Source organism: Manduca sexta, chromosome 25, assembly GCF_014839805.1.
Source record: "Manduca sexta isolate Smith_Timp_Sample1 chromosome 25, JHU_Msex_v1.0, whole genome shotgun sequence".
NCBI classification, from domain to species: domain Eukaryota; kingdom Metazoa; phylum Arthropoda; class Insecta; order Lepidoptera; family Sphingidae; genus Manduca; species Manduca sexta.
This window is the reverse complement of record NC_051139.1, coordinates 11,271,393-11,293,846: the sequence shown is the minus strand read 5'-3', so window position 1 is coordinate 11,293,846 and position 22,454 is coordinate 11,271,393. Positions and strand designations below refer to the sequence as shown.

Below are 22,454 nucleotides of genomic sequence, written 5' to 3'. Positions count from 1 at the left end.
TAAATGATACCTTCGAACAAAGGGTTCTGTTAAATATGACAAAAGATAAAGCCCGGAGTTTCTTTCTGCCTTTCTTATTCGGGAAGTCATCGCTTAGGTAGTTAGTGAAAGGCTGGTGGATTAGGGCTTTTATTGTCCTCATCGGTGAGGAACGCGACGCGTTTCTCCCTTATTGCTTATTTAAAAATACATATATACATCATTTTATTTCTTCTTCCCTGCCAGCCCGAGCTGGCTTCTTTGTTTACTAAGTATATTTTTCATTTATTTTATTTTCAATATAAATTGTCTTTGTTTATATAAGCTAATTTAATTAAGTAATAATTAAATATTCTCATGTACCTTGACATCATAAGTGCAACTACCTTCGCCTACGTGATGAATAAAGCATTTTATTTTATTTTATTTTATGTAGCCGAAAAGCCGATATTAATAAATCTTGCATTAATTTATGTTGTATGCGATTTGTTGCGTTTTTTATTAACTTTATATTAATAATAGCATTCTTACTTCTTGGTAGTAATTCATCAGATTCTCCTACTTTTTCTTTGCCAAAGCCGGCGCGCAGTGTGTACATGGCTTGGTTGGCTGGTATAGCTTTCCAGGCTCTACATATAGTATCTGTATTAGAAAAAAGTTATCTTCAATGCATTGAAAAAAATGATGAAACTATATATTAATAGTTGAATAAAAACGGACTATGAGATTTGGTATCATTAAGGTTCATAATATATAGGAGTCAAAAAATTATAATACGTATAATATATTGCGTTAATTTTTTAAATTCGACGGTCGAATTTCGAATACTAAACGACCACTAATCTTAATCAATTGCTTACACGCCTACAAAAAATTGGTAACGTTATATGCATAGTACTTACCTAAATTAAATAAAGATACAAGTGCCAAGAGTACTATTTTGTTGACCATATTGAATTTTACGATAACACACTTAATTATGTTTAATGTACAAGCTCTAAACGTGAAATGACTGAGGTTTAAAATCTAACAGCGAAACATGGATTTTGAACAGTAAATAAACAACAAATACTAATATCTGAGTATTTACTAACATCCCTTATGTAGGCAAACAATATTACCTTCTTTTTATCGTTTTGAATAATGAGACTAGCTTGCCGTTCGCCTGATGGTAAGCGATACGACTGCCCATGAACAGTAGGAACACCATCCAACACCTTTAATTACATAGTATTGTTTGGTATTCCACTGCGCTCGCCAACCTGACACATGAGATGTTAAATTTTATTATGTCCAGTAGTTACACTGGTTACAATGTCCTTAGAACTGGAACACAACAGTGACTACACACTGCTACTTGGCGGCGGAAATAGACATTGCGGTGGTACCTACCCAGGCGGACCCTCACATGTGAGAGACCTGCCACTACAAAAAGCTTTTACGTAATAAAACGCTTTCATTATTCTTAAATTTAATAAAAAAATATTATAGATACGGTAAACTAATTTACAATAATAATATAACTTGGTGATATGTTTTTTCCCTGATTAAAATGTTTAAAAAAAATTTCCGACTACAAATTAAATAGCAATGCTGCTCGAAAGCGTAAATTGATTGTTCTTCTTGGATAAGTATAATATTAGTAATTGCATCTATACATAAAAGAAAATATCTATGTTGTACTATAACTAGTAATACTATTTCTCGATGAACTTGAACGGTCTTGCGGCGTTACTAGTGTCACCCACAAATTTCTTGTTGCTGGGTCACATATAATAAAATATACAAACAGTACAAAACCCTGTAATGTAGACGATAAACAAAATAAATAAGACCACAACAAATTGTTCGTGAATGATAATATCCCAAACACCCATGTTAGTCCCAACAAGAAAAACAGAAATATAGACAGCCTTAGCTGTGCGGCGATAAGGTCCATGTCAGTACTTTGCATTTTTTCTTCGGGTTTACGTGATATAGAATGCAACACTAATACAAAAAGGGTTACATTAACACATAATATTATACTAACAGGAACCAAAATACCTAGGATGGCGTAAATTCCATTAGGATAACATATTTTAGTAGAAACTGATGGACTGGGAATGTAATTATCGGTATTAATCGCCAAAATTATAATAACTGGTAAAAGAGGGATGCCCCAGCCTATTAATGCAAACTTTATCATATATTTCGAAGGCCTCCGCACTCCTAATACCCTGACGTATCTTACAAATTGAAGTATAGCCGTTATTAACATCCACATAAAGCTGGAGAGTATAGAATAATGTAACAATGCTCCCAAAATAACACAAATATGCCTCTTGTTATTGGCGACGACATACATTCCTTTTTTATTAATGAATATAGAATAATCTAGACTGAATGTTATTATAAAAAGTAAAGGTAGAGCTATAGCTGTAGATAATTGTAGAAGTACTTTCGTACTTGCTTTCTTTCTCCAGTTTGAGAACATTAATGCTGTTATCCATATGCCAGCTATACCCACTAAAGATAAGAAACTACCAACTAAAGTAATTATATTTAAAGCTCTATTATGATTTGTGCCGTTGTCATAGCGATGGTTATTATTGAGTCCAGGTATAATTAGTAAATGTCCAAAATGTGTAAGGTGGTAACATTCACAAATGGTAACATTATTAACATTTTTTACTATGTAGCAACCTTGATTTTTCCACGTTCCCGGAATATGGCTCGATAACCGTGTTTTAAAATCCCAATAACCACAAAATGATTCGTTATTAATATAATTCAAATCTCTAAAAAGGAGAGGTACAGAATATTCAAAGTTGGAAATATAGCCTGGAATCGTTACGCCTATAACACGACCCTTGACAACATGTTTATTTATACCCAATTCTTGAAAAACTGCATCATTGTGGAATATGTTTATTATAATATGAAAATCGTCACTATTATTCCTAGCCGCAACGCTATCACTTTGGTTCTCGCTAACTTTTAAGTTATCTAAGACATCATTCGGTATCCATGTTGCTATTTCTAAATTCTTTATAAAAAGTACGTCTTCTATAGTTGTATTCAGATATAAGGGTTTAATTATCATATCGTTAAATGTTTCATTTGATCCTTTATTGTAAATAGCAATACCTGTAATATTATTGAACTTTGGGAATGATACCTGCACAATAAATTTAGGTTTCACGATTAGTTGGTATGATTCATCAGGGACTATGTTATCATGACATTCTTCTTTATTAGTAATGTTTTTATGGGCTAAAATTTCAATAATTTCATTTACTGAATTTAATAGTATGTTAGTAGAATTTAAAGTCTGAGCTAATCGCAAATCATTATTATCTAAAACTAACATTCTATCCATAGCCCAGGCAATATTTTCGATGTCTCCCAGTTCTACAGACGTTTCGTTTTCTTGGACATAATGCAAAATCTGTTGTAAAGACATAGAGAGGTAATAAATATCTGCAGGAATAATAATATTAAGGTCTTCCAATACAAAACTCAAACCATCAGTTAGGAAATTAGTGGTATAATTATTTGGGGCTTGTCCCGAGACAATGTTATATAAAAATGTTGTCGTTGTTGAAGGCCTGAAATTGATATCACAGGTACCTTCAACATCACCCCATAAACTACCAAGGAGAAATGATCCTTGACATTGTCTTGTGACTGGCAAACCATTGCTTTGTAAACAGAATTGTCTCGGCGTTGCTACCTGTCCTATAGGAGTTAAATCCCAATTGAGATTTATAAAATCTATAGACGTAGTTGGCAGACAATACAGAGAACTGGATATATTTACAAATGTACTATTATATTTAGGCAGTTCCAATTCAAGTGTCTCTTTAAGAAAATTTAATGTTGTCTGAATAGCACACGTTTCATTTTCAGTCGGATTATTTAAAGGGACATGAACATGCAGGACCACTAACATGTCATTCATCGTAAAAACTAATATATCCATAAACAAAACTCTTTGTGCGTGTAAAATTTCCGTTAATGTGGCTAATAAATAAGTCATATTGGGTACATATGCATCGTCAAACTCGCTTCCGATTTCATATTTTATAACTAGGGAAAATACATGAACCTCATTCCCCCGAGGGTTAACTGTGAGTCTGCCAGTAGAAAGTAAAGATAAATTTTTGGTATGACCTTCACACCAATACTCTGCAGAATGATCCGTCACTAGGTTAACGGCATATACAATTTTTTCGGCGTTTCCAAAACTAGAATTTTTGTCTTTCCGAACCTTGGGCCCAAATATTGGAGCTTCACTGACATCGACTCTTTTAGCAAATCCTTTGGCATTGGAAAAACAACGAACTCCCTTATCATTATCGTTGTACTTCCATAAACCAGAAGGTGAATAAACAGTAAGATAAAATTTTATTTCTTTTTCGTCATATTCAAATACCAATTGCGTATCACCGTATATGACATCAGTTTCACATGCCATGCAAGATAAGTTTCTCATTTTACTTAGCAATCCCAAAGTACCGGCATTATTAATTGCCCCTTCGACATGCGTTAATAATTTGTTTGCAACAGATGTAATATTTTCAAAATCATATTCCATGCTATTACTTTTAGACAACTTAAACCAACACCATTGGTCATCTGGTAATTCATATTTTTCAGCAATTTTTTTAAATATAAATCTACTGAGTGCATCGTATGAATCATCACTCATAGGCTTACGACACTTTTTTTCTATAAATTCGTCAAACGATGAACCCTCGACAGAATCGGACGTTTCAATTCCAAAACACGTACCGTGATTCGACTTAAATCTAAAAGAATAATAGCCCTTAGGGCATTTTGATGGCTGATGCATATCATTAATGTATAAACATAATGAGGGATAAATATTATTGCATGATTCAGTAAGAAGAAGTCTCTGTTCTACATCCAGCAATAAGCAGTTTTGCAAGAAAAGTGTTTGCATCTTTAAATAATTATTTGCCAAAACGTATCGTCCCCAATTGGGCCCAGGAATATACCATACAACAGGATTATAGGGTTTCTGTCTCCGACCAGGCAACCAAAAGTATCTCGAAGTGTTACTGGCGATTAGCGTTTTCATTAAAGCATCTATATCTGTCTCTGGTAAATTCGTGATTATTGAAGCGCCGCCGCTTATGACACATGGGAAGTTCCAAGCCGATGGTGGGTTAATCTGGTAACAGTAGTCACAGTTCTTTTCTGATATTCTGTGAAATCCAGGGGCACATGAAAATTTGTCAAAATTTTTCACGACTTTTAAGCATGATCTTGTTTCATTAAGGGGCGGTATCCATTTCGATCCTGTGCAGTTTCTTGTTATTAATTTCTTGTTGTGGTAACATAGGGGATCCGATACGACATTGTTCGCAGGAGGACTTGGTTTCCATTTTACAGCTATTCCTCTATTCAAAGTTTCCTCCGGGCAACTCTGAAAGTTTAATATGAAATTATTATAATAATTATTATTCCTCGCTTCGAATCTTTTATCCTCGCGTCGCCATCGGAGGGCGGTGAGTGGTAATTATGTTTTTTTTTTTGTGTTTTTTTCATGCATTTATATTTTTAAGTCATATATAAAAAGTACAAATCCTTTCAAAATAAAGAAAAATAATAAATCTTTATTGGTATAATGGAAATACCTATATATTTTTTTAACGTCCCAAAATAACGATTTTGGTTTTACATAGATTATTAAACAATCTATTGAACAGAAAAAAATACATCAATCTATAGAATAAAATCGTAAATTTACTGTGTCTGTTCAATATTTTGTAAAATAATAACTGGGATACGCGAAGAATAGAAAGAGATACAATATAATGGAATAGTATTAAAATATCTAAAATATTAATAATAACAAACTAAGAAAATTTCCCACGGCTATAACGTCTTGGTTATCATTGTATTTATTACAGGGAAAATTAGTTAATAATTTCTTCAGTATTTTTTTTTTGCTTTTCACTTGTTTATAAAAAATCTGATAATTCCAGATGTATTATGTTTAATTTTTATCCACAAAGTTAATAACTGATGATATTTAAATCGCACATAATATTTATTAAGGCTTTACATTTGCTTTAGAACACGCGCGGTGTTTAATTTTAAACCGAGAATTATATTTCTTCTTGTTTCCAAAAGTGCATAAATAGTTTAAGATTAAAAATTATGGAACCAAACACATGTCCACACTGTGTACACACATGGAATGCTAAAGTCATAACCTTCGTTAGTTTTGTCGTAGTTGGGTAAAATATCACGTACCTGTGCAACAACTTTGTCAAATAATAAGATGATTACTAGATATATAAAAATCCCCATATGGATTGCCGAAAAACAAATTATAACAAAATATGTCGTTATGGTAATGCGGTATCGTTTCGCTTAGCTCGCGTATCGCGTTGTCAGCTCGACTGAGATTTGAAGTACTTGTTACCGAATATTATGGCGTTGTTTATAATTTACAGGGTGTTATTTAAAATTTTAACATCATTTAAATACCTAGAAATTATATTTACTTATTAGTATTAAATTTAAAAATATATCGATAGGGTTTATTTTTTCACTGTAAATATCATCTACGATCACTCTTACTTTCCTTTTAGTGTTTTTTAACTACACTTCGTTATGTATTTCTACAAGTTTGGGTATTTCTTGAAAATTGATGTCATTTTAAAATGGCATCATTTTACCTGTAAATTTCTATTACCTTGATTAATAATACTTAAATGTATGCCTTGTGATTAATATGTTTGTATAATATCTACGCATCATAATATTTATAAACAGTCAGAACTGTATCATGTCTTAATAATATAAAATGTAGAAGTGATTCCAAATGATATTAATCTTCGGAGAGATCCGCAGTAGCGGATGCTGTGTCAGACGTTGCATAAAAAATGAAAATTATTTATCATTTTCAGCTATTAATATTTTATAATTTATGTAAGTTCTAGTTTATTGACACATATTTTTTTGTATATACGATGTGATTTGAACGTATTACGATACATAATGTTTATTATTGGTTTCAGCTGTTTTAGTATCTCCTTGGCAATTTTTCACATCCCTCTCAGATATAACATTATCTCATTCTCCGAAAGACATAGGTAAGTTATTCATGTGCTATCGTTTATGTAGACCAGCCATACTCAACCTGCGGTCCGCGGGCCGCGTGCGGTCGACCGGACCTTTGTGTTTGGCCCATCTTGAGTTACAGGCAAAGTTTTTAAATAACGCTTTATTGTGGCCAGCTTTTCTTTTTTCAAAAATTACTTAATAAATCTCCAATTTTGATTTATGTTTTTTATGAACAACTAAATATTTTTTGCGGCCCTCGCATCAAGACCGAAACGTTTTTGTGGCCCCTTTAAAAAAAAGGTTGTGTATGGCTGGTGTAGACCATAGATTGTAACCATTTAGTCTGTTTTTAGAACATATCCACAGCGAATATTTATATGGCAAATGTAAAATTAAAGACAAGAAATTTTACACCCACGTACATTTAGATCATATGGATGTCTTGGGAAAAGTAATTATAAGAGTAAGTATATTAACCGTATTAAATATTTGTTTCCTAAATACGTTATTGAAAAGCACATCAAGAGAAAACCTAGTTGCTCAAACCGAGATATTGCTTGAAGTATGCAAAGATATATTACTTTTAATCTTCAGGTGTAGCCGATATATCGCCGTTTTAGAAAAAGAAATCGCTTTTTCGATTCCTCGCAAAAATGGGCCAATTAGCACAATTTTTTTTGTCATGCGCACAAATTACTTATTTGATTGGGTTATTCTCAGGATCGTAGTTTAAGATTGAGGTCGTTTATTAAAAATGACCGTAAGTGACAATGTGTAACCCCTGTGTGAACACCGATTGTCAGTTCTAAATACCAAAAGGGTTCATTCCAAAATAGTGAATGATTGTATAATTATTTTTGGTTAAAATTGTAATCTCTTAATAAATTATTTGATGATTATCTTTCTTTTCAGGGTTGGATTGATATCATGAGGATACCTACATGCATCATACTCAGGGCTACTTCGCACACCGAAGATACCTTCAGAAGTACATCGTATCCATTCCAAATATGCGTTCCGCGTATTACCTATTGTCATTCGCAAAAGAGATTTAAATATCATTACTACGAATGGTACATCCCTAACGAACTGTACATTGGAGGTATGAACTGGGACCTTTATTTTTACGGTCCTTCGAATGTGCAATGGCAGTAAATGTAAAAGTACTTTTAATTTGTTCTTATTTTAAAAATAAATATTTAAAAAGAAAACCGCCTTTACGTGGAAACATAATATTAACACATATGTCATTATCCCTTCTATGTAAAAGTAGATATCCTATCACATAATATATATGCCTATCTATCCGTAGTATTAGTATTCATACAACATATTTATCAGCGGATTATATCGACAATGGTGGAAATACTTTATCAAACAGAAGAACAAGTGGACCATAGCTTTTAGCCGTGTCAACAATGCAATATCAAGTGTTATTGAAATATGTATATTACAAAATAACTTAAACTGATTTACGCAAAGTCCTTCTAACTCAATTGTTGTAGTAGCATTTATATAACATTTTTAAGAGGGTTTATCTGTATTTGCATTAAAATAAAATTAAATCGAAAACGTGTAAGGATTCTTATATTACGAGATAATTAGAAATAGAAGCATTTTCAAATATTTTTCTTTTCCTATAACTACAAATATTCTCCAACTCATAACTTTTCGACAACTGCAATTAATACTACGCTAACTCGAAAATGCCAATTTTACAACAAAGACGTTTAAAATGAAAAAAGATTTTTTTTATAATACTAGAGCTTTTTAATGAGCGTTTTATGTTATTAAATAATTCTTCATTTTATAGCAAAAAAGGGAGACTTTGTGACCCTATAAAAGATAAAGAAATAATGACCTAGCATTCTAATGGAAATTAGCCAAAAAATATTCAGCGTAGTGTTAATTGCTGGTATCGTTTTATGAGTTTAATGTGTAAACGGATATGGGATGGCCGTCGCCCTGTTCAAAAATTTCGAGGAACCAAGAAATTAAAGCAGCGATAGCATAGTTGGTTGTAGAACGGACTGCCGAGATGAATTTCCGCAGGTTCAAATCAAAAAGGCAAACTCCTCTGACTTTACTAAAAAAAAAATATGTATGTATTCTTTGTTCATTATCGCTAGCTTTAACGGTGAAGGAAAATAGGGCTGAAATTATTATATTATATAAGAAACTAAAAATTTTCCTTAATTCTTCATGTTTTTGTAATAAGATCCTAAGTTGGTCTTTAAATATTGTGGATGGTAGTAACGTAGTAACGCTCTATTTTGTAACTCACTTGCTCCATTGCTAATAAAAAGTAAAGATATCATATTGTATCGGCTGTTAGCAGATCGTTTGGAATACAAATATCCGCAGACTGGTATTTCAAGTAAGTGACTAGTCATATCAACTACATATGAGTAAACAATTCTGTTTGTTTGGCTTTATGGTTGTTGATAATAAACATGTCGGTAACAATTCTTTTCACATTAATTCAGACATTCTATATATCAATATGGAACGGAAAGTGTCAGAATTACTATGTTTTCTTTTTGTTATAAGTAAGTATCACGAGTGTTTCTTTCTTTCTTGTTCCTGTTACACATGGTCGTTTTGATATTGCGTTAATAAATGAAACCACATTGTCCTCTTTACCTCTGCTAATATCGTGCCAAAAATGATTAATAACTAATATTTTGACCAAAAATCCCAGTTTTACTTAACTGTTTTTTATTTTTATTATTTTATAGCTTAGTGCGAATATGAAGTGTGCGTGAGTGTATTTCTGCCTGGAATTGTGATGTTACAGCTGCGACGAATTCTGTTAAAGTCGCAGTAGTGGCATAAGATCTCGTAAAATTACTTTTTTTTATAATTTTTTGCTTCTGAACTGACACTTTTTTATTTTCTATATACATATTTCGAGTAACTTATTGTAAGGTATTATTTTGAAGAAGGTAAGTAAGCTATTTAGTAACGCAATGTCAAAATGAACTCGTATACAAAATTATATGCAGGCAATTACACTACTTGAAAATTTTATAGTGATCAAATCATTATTTTGCTTTATTGTGGCACTAGATTACTTTCAGTCAGGTTGATTAATACAAAATTACGCTAAAAGTTTCTGCCGAAATATTTAGTTTTAACGAGTTGCATTTCGGAGTCCACAGTAGTATCCCAAATTCTTTTCTATTTATTGTGTTAATAAATTTTCTTGCGGGTAACCAACAGATTAAAGCATTAATTATAAATAAAGCATCATCTGGGGGCACCCAGACCTTCGCCGAGGTTTACCACACGGTGTTATAAAATGCGTGCAACTGCCGTTTTGACTTATTTATAAGAGTTCGAGTGGGGAGTTTCAGGGTAACATACCACACGGGGTTATAAAATGCGATGCAACTGCCAGACTTGATACTGAGCAGAAAAACCCAAATATCACTTTTGCCCGACCTGGGATTCGAACCCAGGACCTCAGAGCGCTGCCGTACCGCGCACGCAGTACAACTACGCCACCGAGGCAGTCGAGTCAGGGTAACATAGGCTTTAAAAAAAGACCATCTTGTACACGTGTGACTTGTATCATTCTATTTGTATTATACAACTAATTACCATCGGATACACTGTCACCGCTATATATGTATATGCTTTTATATTGGTATATTACAATCATGTAAATTACAATATAATTAATCTGATTAATTTGCAGAATTCGTGGCACCTTATGGTTATTACAGCGCCCTTAGCAGTATTGTATTCACTAATATTGAAGAAGGACCTGGTGAGTATTCATTATTAATTATTGTATTTTTATAAGTAACTAATATTATTAATTTGAATTAATATAATGTTATGTCGTATGTACTTATTACAACATAGTTCATGTGCAAATTTTAAAAAAGGTCTGGTTCAATATAATGGTATGTAATTTAAGTATCCACACTGGCATTCGTTAAGTCGCCTAGCGAATTGTACCTACATATAATTTCGAAAATGCTCATTTGTACAAATTTTATAGTCATATTGATAAGCATAAAAACATAAAAACCTAGTAGTAATACTAGTGTATTATTATTACTACTCCAGTAACACAATTTACAGATACCGTCCATAGCGATTACTTCTTCGGAAAATGCGCCAGCAAGTTCAAAACTTTAGTTATGCATGATCACATGAAATACGAAGACATTAGAGGAAAGCTTATTATAAGGGTAAATAGCTATTTTAATAACATATGCGAGTAAAATAGCACTATTGGTGAGAAAATACAGAGATACATAGACCCATAGAATGTGCGTAGCGGTGGTTTTATGGCCTAATTTTCAATAGAGTTTATTTCACAGTTCAATTTAGTCAACGGCTTACGGTCATTCAAATGTAAATAACGTTATGGATTATTCTAATCTTAAATCTTCTTGTAATATTATATGTATATTGAAGTCTTAAGCGTTAAAAATATTTGTTTTCAGCGTTGGATTGATTTGAACGTTGAGCCTAACTGTGTGTACGTGAGGGCAAACTCCTCGTACGCGGACATCGTCAGGTACCACGCCTTCAAGTTCAGCATCTGCCAGTGTCGCATCATCTACGTGCATCAAGGCAATAAATATTCTTATTACTACTACGAGTGGTACGCGCCGGTCGAAATGATGAAAGGCATAGAATGGGATTTATATTTTTATACTTCCTAGTAACAACGTACAAAAATACATATAATTAGACGCTTTTGTATAAACCATACAATAAATATAGTAAACCAGGAACTTTGTCAGGCCCAATGTCATGCTAAACCAAGTAATGTCGCAGACACGTATATAAAATTCGTTACACATCCAAAGTAAGAAACTAAATAAATTATAGACTATTCAGATTTATCATCCTTGAGACCTCCCTGCGGCAAAGGTGGCGGAGGCACGTCAGGTATGGCAGGGTCCTTCGAGGAATAGTTGAGGACGTTGAGATCACTCGGCTCGGGGGGCGGAGTCTGTGCTGACTTCTCTGTAGGTTGAACAGGACTGCTTGGCGCTGGCTCCTTTCCAGGATAGAAAGGCAAGCTAGGTCCCAAAACATTAGTCAGAGGACGGTATAGGGGGAAACTTGCATATGGACTTAAACTCTGGAAGCTGAACGGATCGTAAGGGTCATAGAATCGGAAGCCAGGGTAGGTATATGAGAAGGGACCGACTTGGGTGAATCCATCATAAGCTGGGTTTAAACCACCCAACGGTATGACTTGTGGCGGCAGACCGAATTCGTTGAGAGGTATGGGAGATTGAGTTTTTGGGGCAGTGGGCGTGGCAGGCGTCGATTTCCCTTCTTCTGGCTCTGGGCTGCTAATCTCTGCGGTAGTGGTAGGTGCAATTTCTGTAGATGATGATACAACTTCTGTTGGAGTTTCAGGCGTAGATGATGGACTTGCTTCAGAAGCCTGGGCAACCTTAGGTGCTGGTGTGGGGCCAGGAATTATACTCTGAAAACCAGATATAAACCTTAATTAAGTATGATATTTAAGATTTCGTATAAAGAATCTCACTATAACAATATGATACATTCTTATATAGTAAGTAAACATAGCACAACGTTCCTGGATACTATGCATACTTTTCTTACAATAATATATACGTACCTATCTACCATGCGTACCTCTACACGCATTAAAATTTTAGTAATTATTACATTTTATTTAGATAAGATTTTATTTTCAACATTATATTTTATATACAGAAAATCAAAATTGTTCTTGGGAGTGGATGAGCTATTATATTAAATATGTGTACCTTATTTTTTGTATATATAACCATACATTTCAAAAACTATAGTCTCATAGCTACTACTAAAATAAGACCCTGTAGTATACCATTAATTGACAACGCCTGTGATCCGGCGCCTTTTCAGTATTAACATACCAACCTATATGCGCGAATCATGTTTCATTCATACAACGTTTAATTTGGACACTTCTTCGGAAGTTATGTTAAATGTCCATTGTTGTGTTGGCCAGGTTTATGTTAAATAGCTTTATCGATCGTAGAAATCAAAAGTATACCGACATCGATATACTATATGTTCGCCACTTTGTTTCGTAAATGTCTCAGTATATCACGACCAAACTTTTTTTTTAATTCGTCACACAAAATTTAATTTAATTTCCAATAATACAAAAAAATACGCCGTCATGACATTATCCCTAAAGTTACAATGAGTGGACGTGTAGACCATAAATAACAAAGATAATAACGATAAGAAAGTTAAGGAAGTAATATGGGTGACTGGGTTTGTTATACTTACATTCGCAAACGGAAATTCTCCTCCATAGAAGATAGCTGGTTGCAGTGGGAAGGCGTACGTCTCGTGAAGGACTGGCTGGTAAACAGGATACGCTTTACTTGGCTCCAAGTTCTGGTTTGATGTGATGAGCGCGTTGTATACTTTGGGAACCCTGCCTGGTGCAGGCTCACACGTCACGCCCACCACTAGAATCACTAGCATCTGTAAAGTACATATGAATAGTTTGATTAATTACTCTCTTCTTATTTTTGTCAGTTTAACCTTTGTTGGATACGTTGAAGAAGATAAGGAATAGGAAGGATGATAAAATGTTTCCAAGATAATTTTAATCCCTACATCAGATTGTTTTTACAGTATTCCAACGAATTGGTAAATTAACATGAAATTCGATCGTGTTTTTTTATTAGATAACAATAGTCTATAGAAGCAGCTGTCACTGTAATATACGTCTTACAGAGCTCTAATTTCGCCCAGTTTTTTAAGAGCAACCAATAATAAGTGTTTCATTTCTTTAGAACTTTTGGGTAAATCTTTAATTTCATTAATTTTCATACACGATAACTCAATTTCTAAAATGCGTTCCACAGAAATTAATCACAAGTTTAAAAGTGCAAGACGAAATAGAGGATTTTAGGTAAAATTAAAAAGAAACTAAGTTTTGTATTACATCATGATCACATAGTAAATGACGTCAATGTGGAAAACATGTTCAATATGTATAGAATTTTTAATATGAGAGCCTATCGGTCAACTTTATCAGATTGGTGTTGACATTAATTTAGCTACTGACTCAGCTTTTTTGCGAAGGTGAGGTTTTGGCGTTCCAAACCGTACATAAACATTAAAGTATTTTAACGACGGTCCACAAAATTTTAAACTGATTATAACTGAGAAGTCCTGTCTCTTACGTACGTCCCACTAACGTGAACAATTAAAAGAAATATTTTTACGAAGACTGCTTTCACATAGGCCAACACTCAGTATGACTCGTATGACTTCAATAAATACTAAATAACCCGATGGGAAAACATATTTTCTGAATTAGAAGACGTCGTCTAGCTCATATTAAATATTCTAAATATTATATAATAGGTCTAAGCTACGCTGTGATTGTTCTGTAACCACAAAGAAACTACATTATAAATATTAAAAATCAATATGGTTGTTATGCGAACATATCATTTTCTTACTGTGTAAAAGAAACCAGTTTTTGAATTGCATTCAACCAGTAAAGAGAGCAATTAGGATTTACCTTGAACAAAACATTATCCAACGAACATATCAATGTATTTCCTTCATTCTATATACGTTCACACGTTCGATTTTAGGACTGAATTGTTTTTTGTCTTAGCGCTACCTACATGCGAATAAATTAATATCTATCGAGACAGTCACTTTGTAACTATATTATTAACACGAATTATAAACATATAATTCAAACGTATGGACACATTCGCCAAATATGGTTGGGCTTGTAGGTAACACATACAACTTTATTAATGAATTTAAATGCTTAATATTGTGTAAAGATTTATTAGGACTGTGTAATATTGGTGTTACTATGTTGTAATATATAGGATATTTTATATTTATATTGTATTACGCTTCGCTTAGCTAACTTTTGTTAGCAATAAAATATATAACAATGCAATAGAAAAGCGAGTTATGTTTATTAATTTATACCTAAGAAATACAAAAGATCGCTGCCATACCCGAAGATGAGCAGGTTTTATCATAAGAAATATGAATTAGTCCATAAAACACTCAAGTACAAGTAGTTAGACCTCAATAACAAATAGAACAAGTTTTTCTTTTAGACTGACTGCCATACGAGTTTAACAGTTCTTAGAAAGTCCCTCCTTAAAAAATTCGCAAGTCATTTCAGAATAATGAGTAATTATTTTATATACGCTGAGTTGTCTACTTTTATATAATATTGAGTAAAATTGAATGACAGAATCGATTTTTTCACTTAAAACCTATGTCCAATATCATTCTAAACGACTTACAATGGACTAAGGCCATTAAGAGTCTACAATGTGCTTGGGACCTGAGCCCTTACCTGACTCAGGTTAGGAAAGTAACTTTTATTTAAATTCATATTTTTAGACAAGTACAATAGTAAGAGTAACCATGCCAAGTTATTGACGGTATCTACACTATAATATTGATCACATAATATTTAGCTTTTATCCTCAAAAGATTAAAAAAAGGCACAAGTGCTAAATACATCCACACTCCGCTAGGCATGTTATATATATTTGCACTTTACATATAATAAAATTTTGTATATAGGCGGACTTAATGCCATCGGTCTCTCCCAATCAACTTTAGCGTGGAGAAGAGATGAACAAGGTAGGTGCACCAAAGAAATCTTTTGCGGTAAACAAATACAACAGTAAATATTAATAATACGATGTATAAAAATATTAATTAATTATAAATAAATTAAATGTAGAAATAAACTAAAAATATAATATACTATCTATCAGCTGATGATGCAATATCGCAGTCGAGGATTACATAACTTTTGTGACCAAATACAGGACTGTTTTTTTTATACAGAGGCTCGGCAAAGCGACCCCACTGCATCTGATGGTAAGTGAAGTGCGGTCCAATAGAATGTCAACTGACGAGAGATGATTACCCCTCGACAGTCGACATAATTATGCCAGTCTGTTAGATTATTCGATATTTAACGATATGAGGAGAACTTATCGTCATATCGAGCATCAAACAAACAGCCCAAACCCAAGTTAATCGGTGTTAGTACGAATAAGAAAACTTATAAATTTTAGTAGTCTGATACCTTTAATACGGACGTATAATTAAACTCAATGACGTGTTGACATTCAAATCGAGTTTAAAGTTTTTGCGTTACCAGTTAGTCCCATTGTACAGTGACCGTGTGCTAGCATTTTTTATCACCCTTTATATTCATCTTATGGCTTACTTTACGTAATCTAATTATGCAATTAATTATTTTGTAAATGTTATTTTGTACTGAGATTGTTAGTGAAATTTAACTAGTTGCTTTTAATAGACCGATTGAAATGATTTTTGTGAAGACCTCCAGTAGTGGATGTGTAAGTTGTCTAAATGCATTGTAAAGTTACTTTAATTTTTATTTATGGTCGCGAAATGAGCAAATACTGTCATGATACTTAAAGGAACTTAAAATACAAGTCAATTTTTTAACTTTAGTGGAACTCTGAGGGATTTGGAATTTTATAACAGTAGGGATTAGTGACATTTTCATTAACTAAATTAAAGATGGTAAGTATTCTGATTGGATATATATATTTTAAGCATAATTATAAATAAACATACACCCAAAAGTCACGTGTCGTCTAGACCACAAACTGTTTTGTGTTCAGCATTAGGCACTAAAAAGAACTACTTATTGGCTCTACAAAACCCAGAGAGCGTATGTTTGCAAATGATACTAAGATTTGTCTTAGAGAAATTATACAAACATTTAACATAGCGACCGTTACCAAACAGTAACAGGCAATATTCATCGAACAAGTTATATGGCGGTAATACAGTTCGAACATATGAACTAAATCATATTTAAAGCCCAATGAATGTTGCGTGTGTGGAGTTGATTTTAAACTAATATAATTTTGTACCTACACCTGTTTCTTTGCGCCATATCACATGAGTTTGCACGTGTGTGATTGCGAAATACATACAAAATGAGAGGTCAGGGCGTGCACGACAAATGGTCTTTACATCGAACGTTGACAACTCGGTCCTTTAACGATATATAACAAAAATCTTTATTTACAGATTACGATTATTTTTAGTTGAGCTAATACATGATCTATAAAACCCTTTCAGTATTAAGAGAAGGGAACTCTACTAAGAGAAGGTCCGTGCTCAACAATGGGTAATATTATATAATACAATGCGCATATTAATATGTATGTTATTATAATCTTTATAATATATTCTATCTTGTCTAGTTAACGAAGCTATGTTAATACATAGCATGACAGGCAATGTCCTATATATATAGGTCTTTCTTCTTGCGATAAAGTTTACTGGTGGTAGGTCTCTCACATGTGAGAGTTCGCCTGGGTTAGTAACAACGTAATGTCTATTTCTGACGCCAAGCAGAAGTGTATAGTCACTGTTGTGTTCCGGTTTGAAAAACATTGTTGCCAGTGTAAATACTGGACGTAATAAGACTTAACATCTCATGTCTTAGGATGACGAGCGTCGTAGAATACCAAACAATATTTTGTAATTCAGGGTGTTGGATGGTGTTTTTACTGTTTATGTAGTATAATGTGAGGTCGTATCGCTTACCATCAGGTAAACGGCAAGCTCGTCTCGTCATTCAAAACAATGGGAAAAAAAATTGCACTGCCAACCGTCATCCACATAAAGTGGAGATTAAGTGAAGGATGGGGCTGTGTGCCTCTGCAAATCTCACTAGGCATACGAAATGCAAGAAGCTGTCAGTCAGTCAGTTGCCTAACCTCACGAAGGCTTATGAGTTTCTTATATTCTGTTTTAGAAGCCTTTTGTAATGCTTATACTTACGTCTGCGTTCGCAGTAACACCTAAATTTACTATTTTACGTAATAAATAATATTATCATCTACATACGAACAAAGTAAAACATTAACAATAAAACAGTAACATTGCGAGGTTTAAGGAAATCCGCATTAACTTGTTATGAATTATTTTAGGTACGTAGGTTCACCTACTCACATTGAAATTTTTAAAAATAAATACACCAACCACGACCTAAAGCGTGCTTATGTATTATTAATACATTCTTATCATGAAAAAAATCAATTTATAATAACACACCACTCTACTTAGCCGAACCAAAAGCAATATAATTTATTCACGGAAGTTATCATTGAAATTAGATTCCGATTCTGATGTTAATGAAGGTCACTGCATATGAGTAAATATTGCACTTGCGAGAACCGACGAAATTACAATAAAGAATTGTTTTAGTGAATAATGGTTGCCGCGGACCGCATCCGGTTTTGATCCGGAAACGGACACAATGCCGCCGTGGCGCCTTGGCCACGCCTGCATCCAAGGTCTAAGAAATGGAACGCCAGAAAAACTGACTGTAAGGTCAATAATTTAGGTCTAATCCAATTGTGATCTATTTAGATCGTTGACTAATGTTAATTTATGTGCCTTATATAGTAACTGATATTTAAATATAATTTAAGTTAGGTAGTCTAATTAACTTTTAAAAGGGCGTACCAAATTAATCAAGACTTAGGTCGTCAGACAAGGAATAAATAAACATTTTAATCAGGTTTATAATGTTAAATAGTACTTGAACATGAAAAGGTAGACAAAACCTTCAAATTAATGCGTCATGCTATATTTGCTAAGTGTAGTATGAAAAAAATAAATGTAAGTCATTTATAATATTGCATCAATTGAATAATCCCTGCTGACAAAACAAAGAAAACCAAAGAAAGACAAAGGATAGATGCATCATTGTGCATTCTCTGGTAGGCTGGATTGGGCCAATGAACTCAGGTTGGCTATGCTTGACGCATAGTTTATACAAATGTCTTAAATTCCTTAAGCACTAAATGTAAAATAGGGAAGGATAATAGAACTATTTATAAAATCACGTTTTTTTATATAAGTAAATACAGCTGTGTCTTCATTTAATTATTATTTAATAAGGATACATTAAACACTCAATGGGTCAAAATTTTAAAGCAGACATGACATTACAAATATTACGAGTGCTAGGTAGTTAGTGACTTAATATTATATGCGTGAAAGGTAATGTGAAATATAAAATCATATTTCGCCGAATGTCAAGGCTCTGTATAAATATGTGAAACATTTCCCTATGTTCAGCCAAGCCGTATGACCTTCTAAAGGACAAAAAGGATAGCTGGGCTATAATATGATAAAGCAAATTGATTTAAGTACTGGTAAGGACGGCTTTCACCTCGATCGAGAATTAGTCATCACAATAAATGTTTTTAGAGCTTGCCAAAGAAACGAGACATAAAATTATCTCGAATGATTCTCTAATGTAAATCATCTTGCAATTTCCTAGGCGAGTTGACATCAATACAATGGTTTGAGTAAATTGTTTGTTTTGTAATTTTATTGTCATTATTGTCTTGGGAAACGTCCATAATTTTTTAACTTACAGAGCTATTTGAAGGTCTTTATGATCAATGAAATTCTTTGACTTTTGGATTGACAGCCACAAAATTGGAAGCTCAATAAAGAACGTAAAGTGTAAAACAATTTATAGTTCTTAACGAACTAATCGCATCTAATTTCTAACTCCACTAGAAGCAGATAAACTATTTCCTCAAGATTTAAGCCGCTGGATAATTGATACATTTTAACGTTCAAATATGAAGCAATCACGGTAGTTAAAGTAATTGGCTGCGACCGAAGGTTAGTATAATATGACTCGCTTCAAATCTCTCGTTAACTTGATCGTTATTAAGTGGAGCATGGTTAATGGACATGTAAAAGATTCACATACGATCTTTTTGCACAATATCTACTCCTATTATTTGGCCTGTTCGTCCTCATTTATTTATTTTTTATTTATTCAAATTAATCCTCCGTTGAATAATATAATTTATTGTTTATTGTTACTAATTTCATAGCTTATAGACGAAATCTTAGTAAGATAGTCTCAGATAGTTTTCATTTACAAATAAATTTTATAGCTGTTTAATATATCGTTTTTATTTTTTTTACCGATGACCGTGTAGAAACAAAAGCAATCTGCAATACTAGTGGGTTTAGTTAGTTGACATCTTGAAAATACAAAAGAGTCCGTGACATTCTCTACCAATGAATACTAAAACATATTCAATAAATTTACAAAATGTCAATATCGTTAGTAATTCAGGGGTCGATAAACTCGTAGACATTCTATGGCGTAAGAATAAGTGTTTTATGGTTCCTTTATAACATATTGTAAGGGCGATAGACTTACTCCTAATCCATATTATTTATACTTTTATGTACCGTCGTAATATAAGCGAATGACGAGGCAAGCAGGCCGTTTATCTGGTGGTAAGCTTCATGACTATCCATAGACAGAGTAGCAATACCACCGAGAACTTTGGTCTAAATCCAAAATTTTCAGCAGTTATATTATGGACTTATAACTTTATACTTATGTTGCTATAAATCATTATTTCATCATTAAAATATGTTTACTATTAAATTAAATACCCGATGTAGTCTGTCGTAGTGTCCACATTTTTGTATAGCATTAAAGTAAACATCAATGAAGCAATTGAAACCGAAGTTTGAAACCTTGTCCGCGATGTCTACTTGACGTTATTACTTTTTATTACTTTAAGTATTGTGGGAAGTGATGGGCTACGGATTGACTGCCACAATAACAAATGAGTATTTAATAAATTTATGATAATTGGATCCAAGTGTATTATTTTTAATACATAATTCATCTTAGGATCAATTATAGTTTATTATAAAGATACATAATCACTTCCTTACACCATAACTTGTTACACTTATGCAGCACTAGTAAGATTTAATAATACTTATGAATATTCACAAACATTTAATTCCTAGGCAATTAGGATCAACCGATAATTATCAACACACCGACGCAGCATATAATATAATGGGAATCTATTAACAAATTACATCGATTATGCCAATTGACGGAAGTTCATGGAAAACTGTTAAGACATACAAGAAGTTGATAATACCTAGTATTGTTATAAGGCGTGAGATGTGAGATATCAGGTCAGGCGGATTTATGACAACTGTGTCACCGACCACGTGGTTACATCACAGATAAACATGTAAATATTGTGAAATTAGTGATGAATAATTTGTAAATAAAATGCTAATATAAATACTCACGCGCAGCGAGAGTAGCCGGGTAGCCATGTTGCGTGCGCTTCGGCGAGTGGTTGTAGAGTGGCGGCGTGGTGGTTGCGCCTGCGCACCTCGCTTGATGCCACAGAACCTGGTGCTGGCTGGAAGTGTCGCGACCATGTGTGCTTACTACTTACCAACCGCAACGAATACATCATATTTATATATGACTACTTTTAAAAGCACTAGACAAGACGTTTCAAGGTCTGGAAAAGTTTCGTGACATTTTTAGGTCAGCATTTCATTGCCAATTACTTCCTACGTTACATTTTATTATCATCAAATGAGAATTATTTAAACGCAACTCATTTCACGATGTTACTTTAACTCGGATGATTTACCCAACCAGTTGGAATAAATTGATTGAATACGATACGTCACATCCTACTTTGTGTACACATATCTGTTGCGTACTTTTCTAAGCGTAACAAGTTGACCATGACCGATTTAACTATGAACTCTACAGCACTGATGTTGACAATTATGTGAACTGTGAATGCATTTTGCGTTCACCAATTCGCCGTTTCTTTTCCAGTGATTCTATCTCTCGGTCCACGTCCTTGCTAGCGAATGCAACCGTACCGTGCTTTGTCCTACTAAACTGATAAGCTTCTCGGTTATAATATGTTATTAGCCTAGTTTAAGTAACTCCTGCCATTTGTATTTTCGGGGATTTTTTTAACTTCGCCTATCCTCTGTTTAATTTCTTTGTGTTGGTTTGTGTATTTCATAAAGTCTTTTGTCTATTTTATATTGTACTAACTCACCTAACAGACGTTTTACTATCATAGCTATGAATATTCAATTCGATTTTATGTTTAGTTTTTACACAAAACCATTTTGAAAGCTTAATTGTTAAACGTGCGACGATAAAATATTCGTTAAGATATCCGAAAATTTTCATTTTTCTTATTTTTTCTACCTCTAAAAACTTAATAAAAATTATTAGAAAACTTAAAAAAAACGACAAAAGTAATTTAAGTCAAGTAAGTTACGGTTAAGTCCTTCTTAAGTTTTGCCGTGACCAAGGAAAATAAGGATTCATTTACATAATATACATAGATAAAATATATTTTATGTAGCTTTAGTAGTTTTCACGGATAAAGTAATTTAATTAATTTTACACAGTACAGGGGCATGATTCTCTACGACAATGTCGAACTTGTAACACGGCGTGTTTCGTTAACTTCGTGTTATGACTGTGTAAGAGTATTCTGGATGCTAAT

General features: G+C 33.2%; 2 protein-coding genes across 2 annotated transcripts; both read right to left on the bottom strand.

The window, feature by feature from the left end:
* Nucleotides 1-1,551: 1,551 nt before the first annotated feature.
* LOC119190573 lies at nt 1,552-6,303 on the bottom strand. The gene is made up of 2 exons (XM_037442778.1): nt 6,247-6,303; nt 1,552-5,413 (listed from the first exon to the last, which is right to left on the bottom strand). The coding sequence occupies exons 1-2, from the start codon at nt 6,301-6,303 to the stop codon at nt 1,652-1,654; spliced, it is 3,819 nt and encodes a 1,272-aa protein (XP_037298675.1). The 3' UTR covers nt 1,552-1,651.
* Nucleotides 6,304-11,709: 5,406 nt separating this feature from the next.
* On the bottom strand, nt 11,710-21,381 carry LOC115451579 (leucine-rich repeat extensin-like protein 5). Its single transcript, XM_030179934.2, has 3 exons — nt 21,214-21,381; nt 13,342-13,542; nt 11,710-12,523 (listed from the first exon to the last, which is right to left on the bottom strand). Exons 1-3 carry the CDS (start codon nt 21,346-21,348, stop codon nt 11,915-11,917), a joined length of 945 nt encoding a protein of 314 aa, XP_030035794.2. The 5' UTR covers nt 21,349-21,381; the 3' UTR covers nt 11,710-11,914.
* Nucleotides 21,382-22,454: the final 1,073 nt, after the last annotated feature.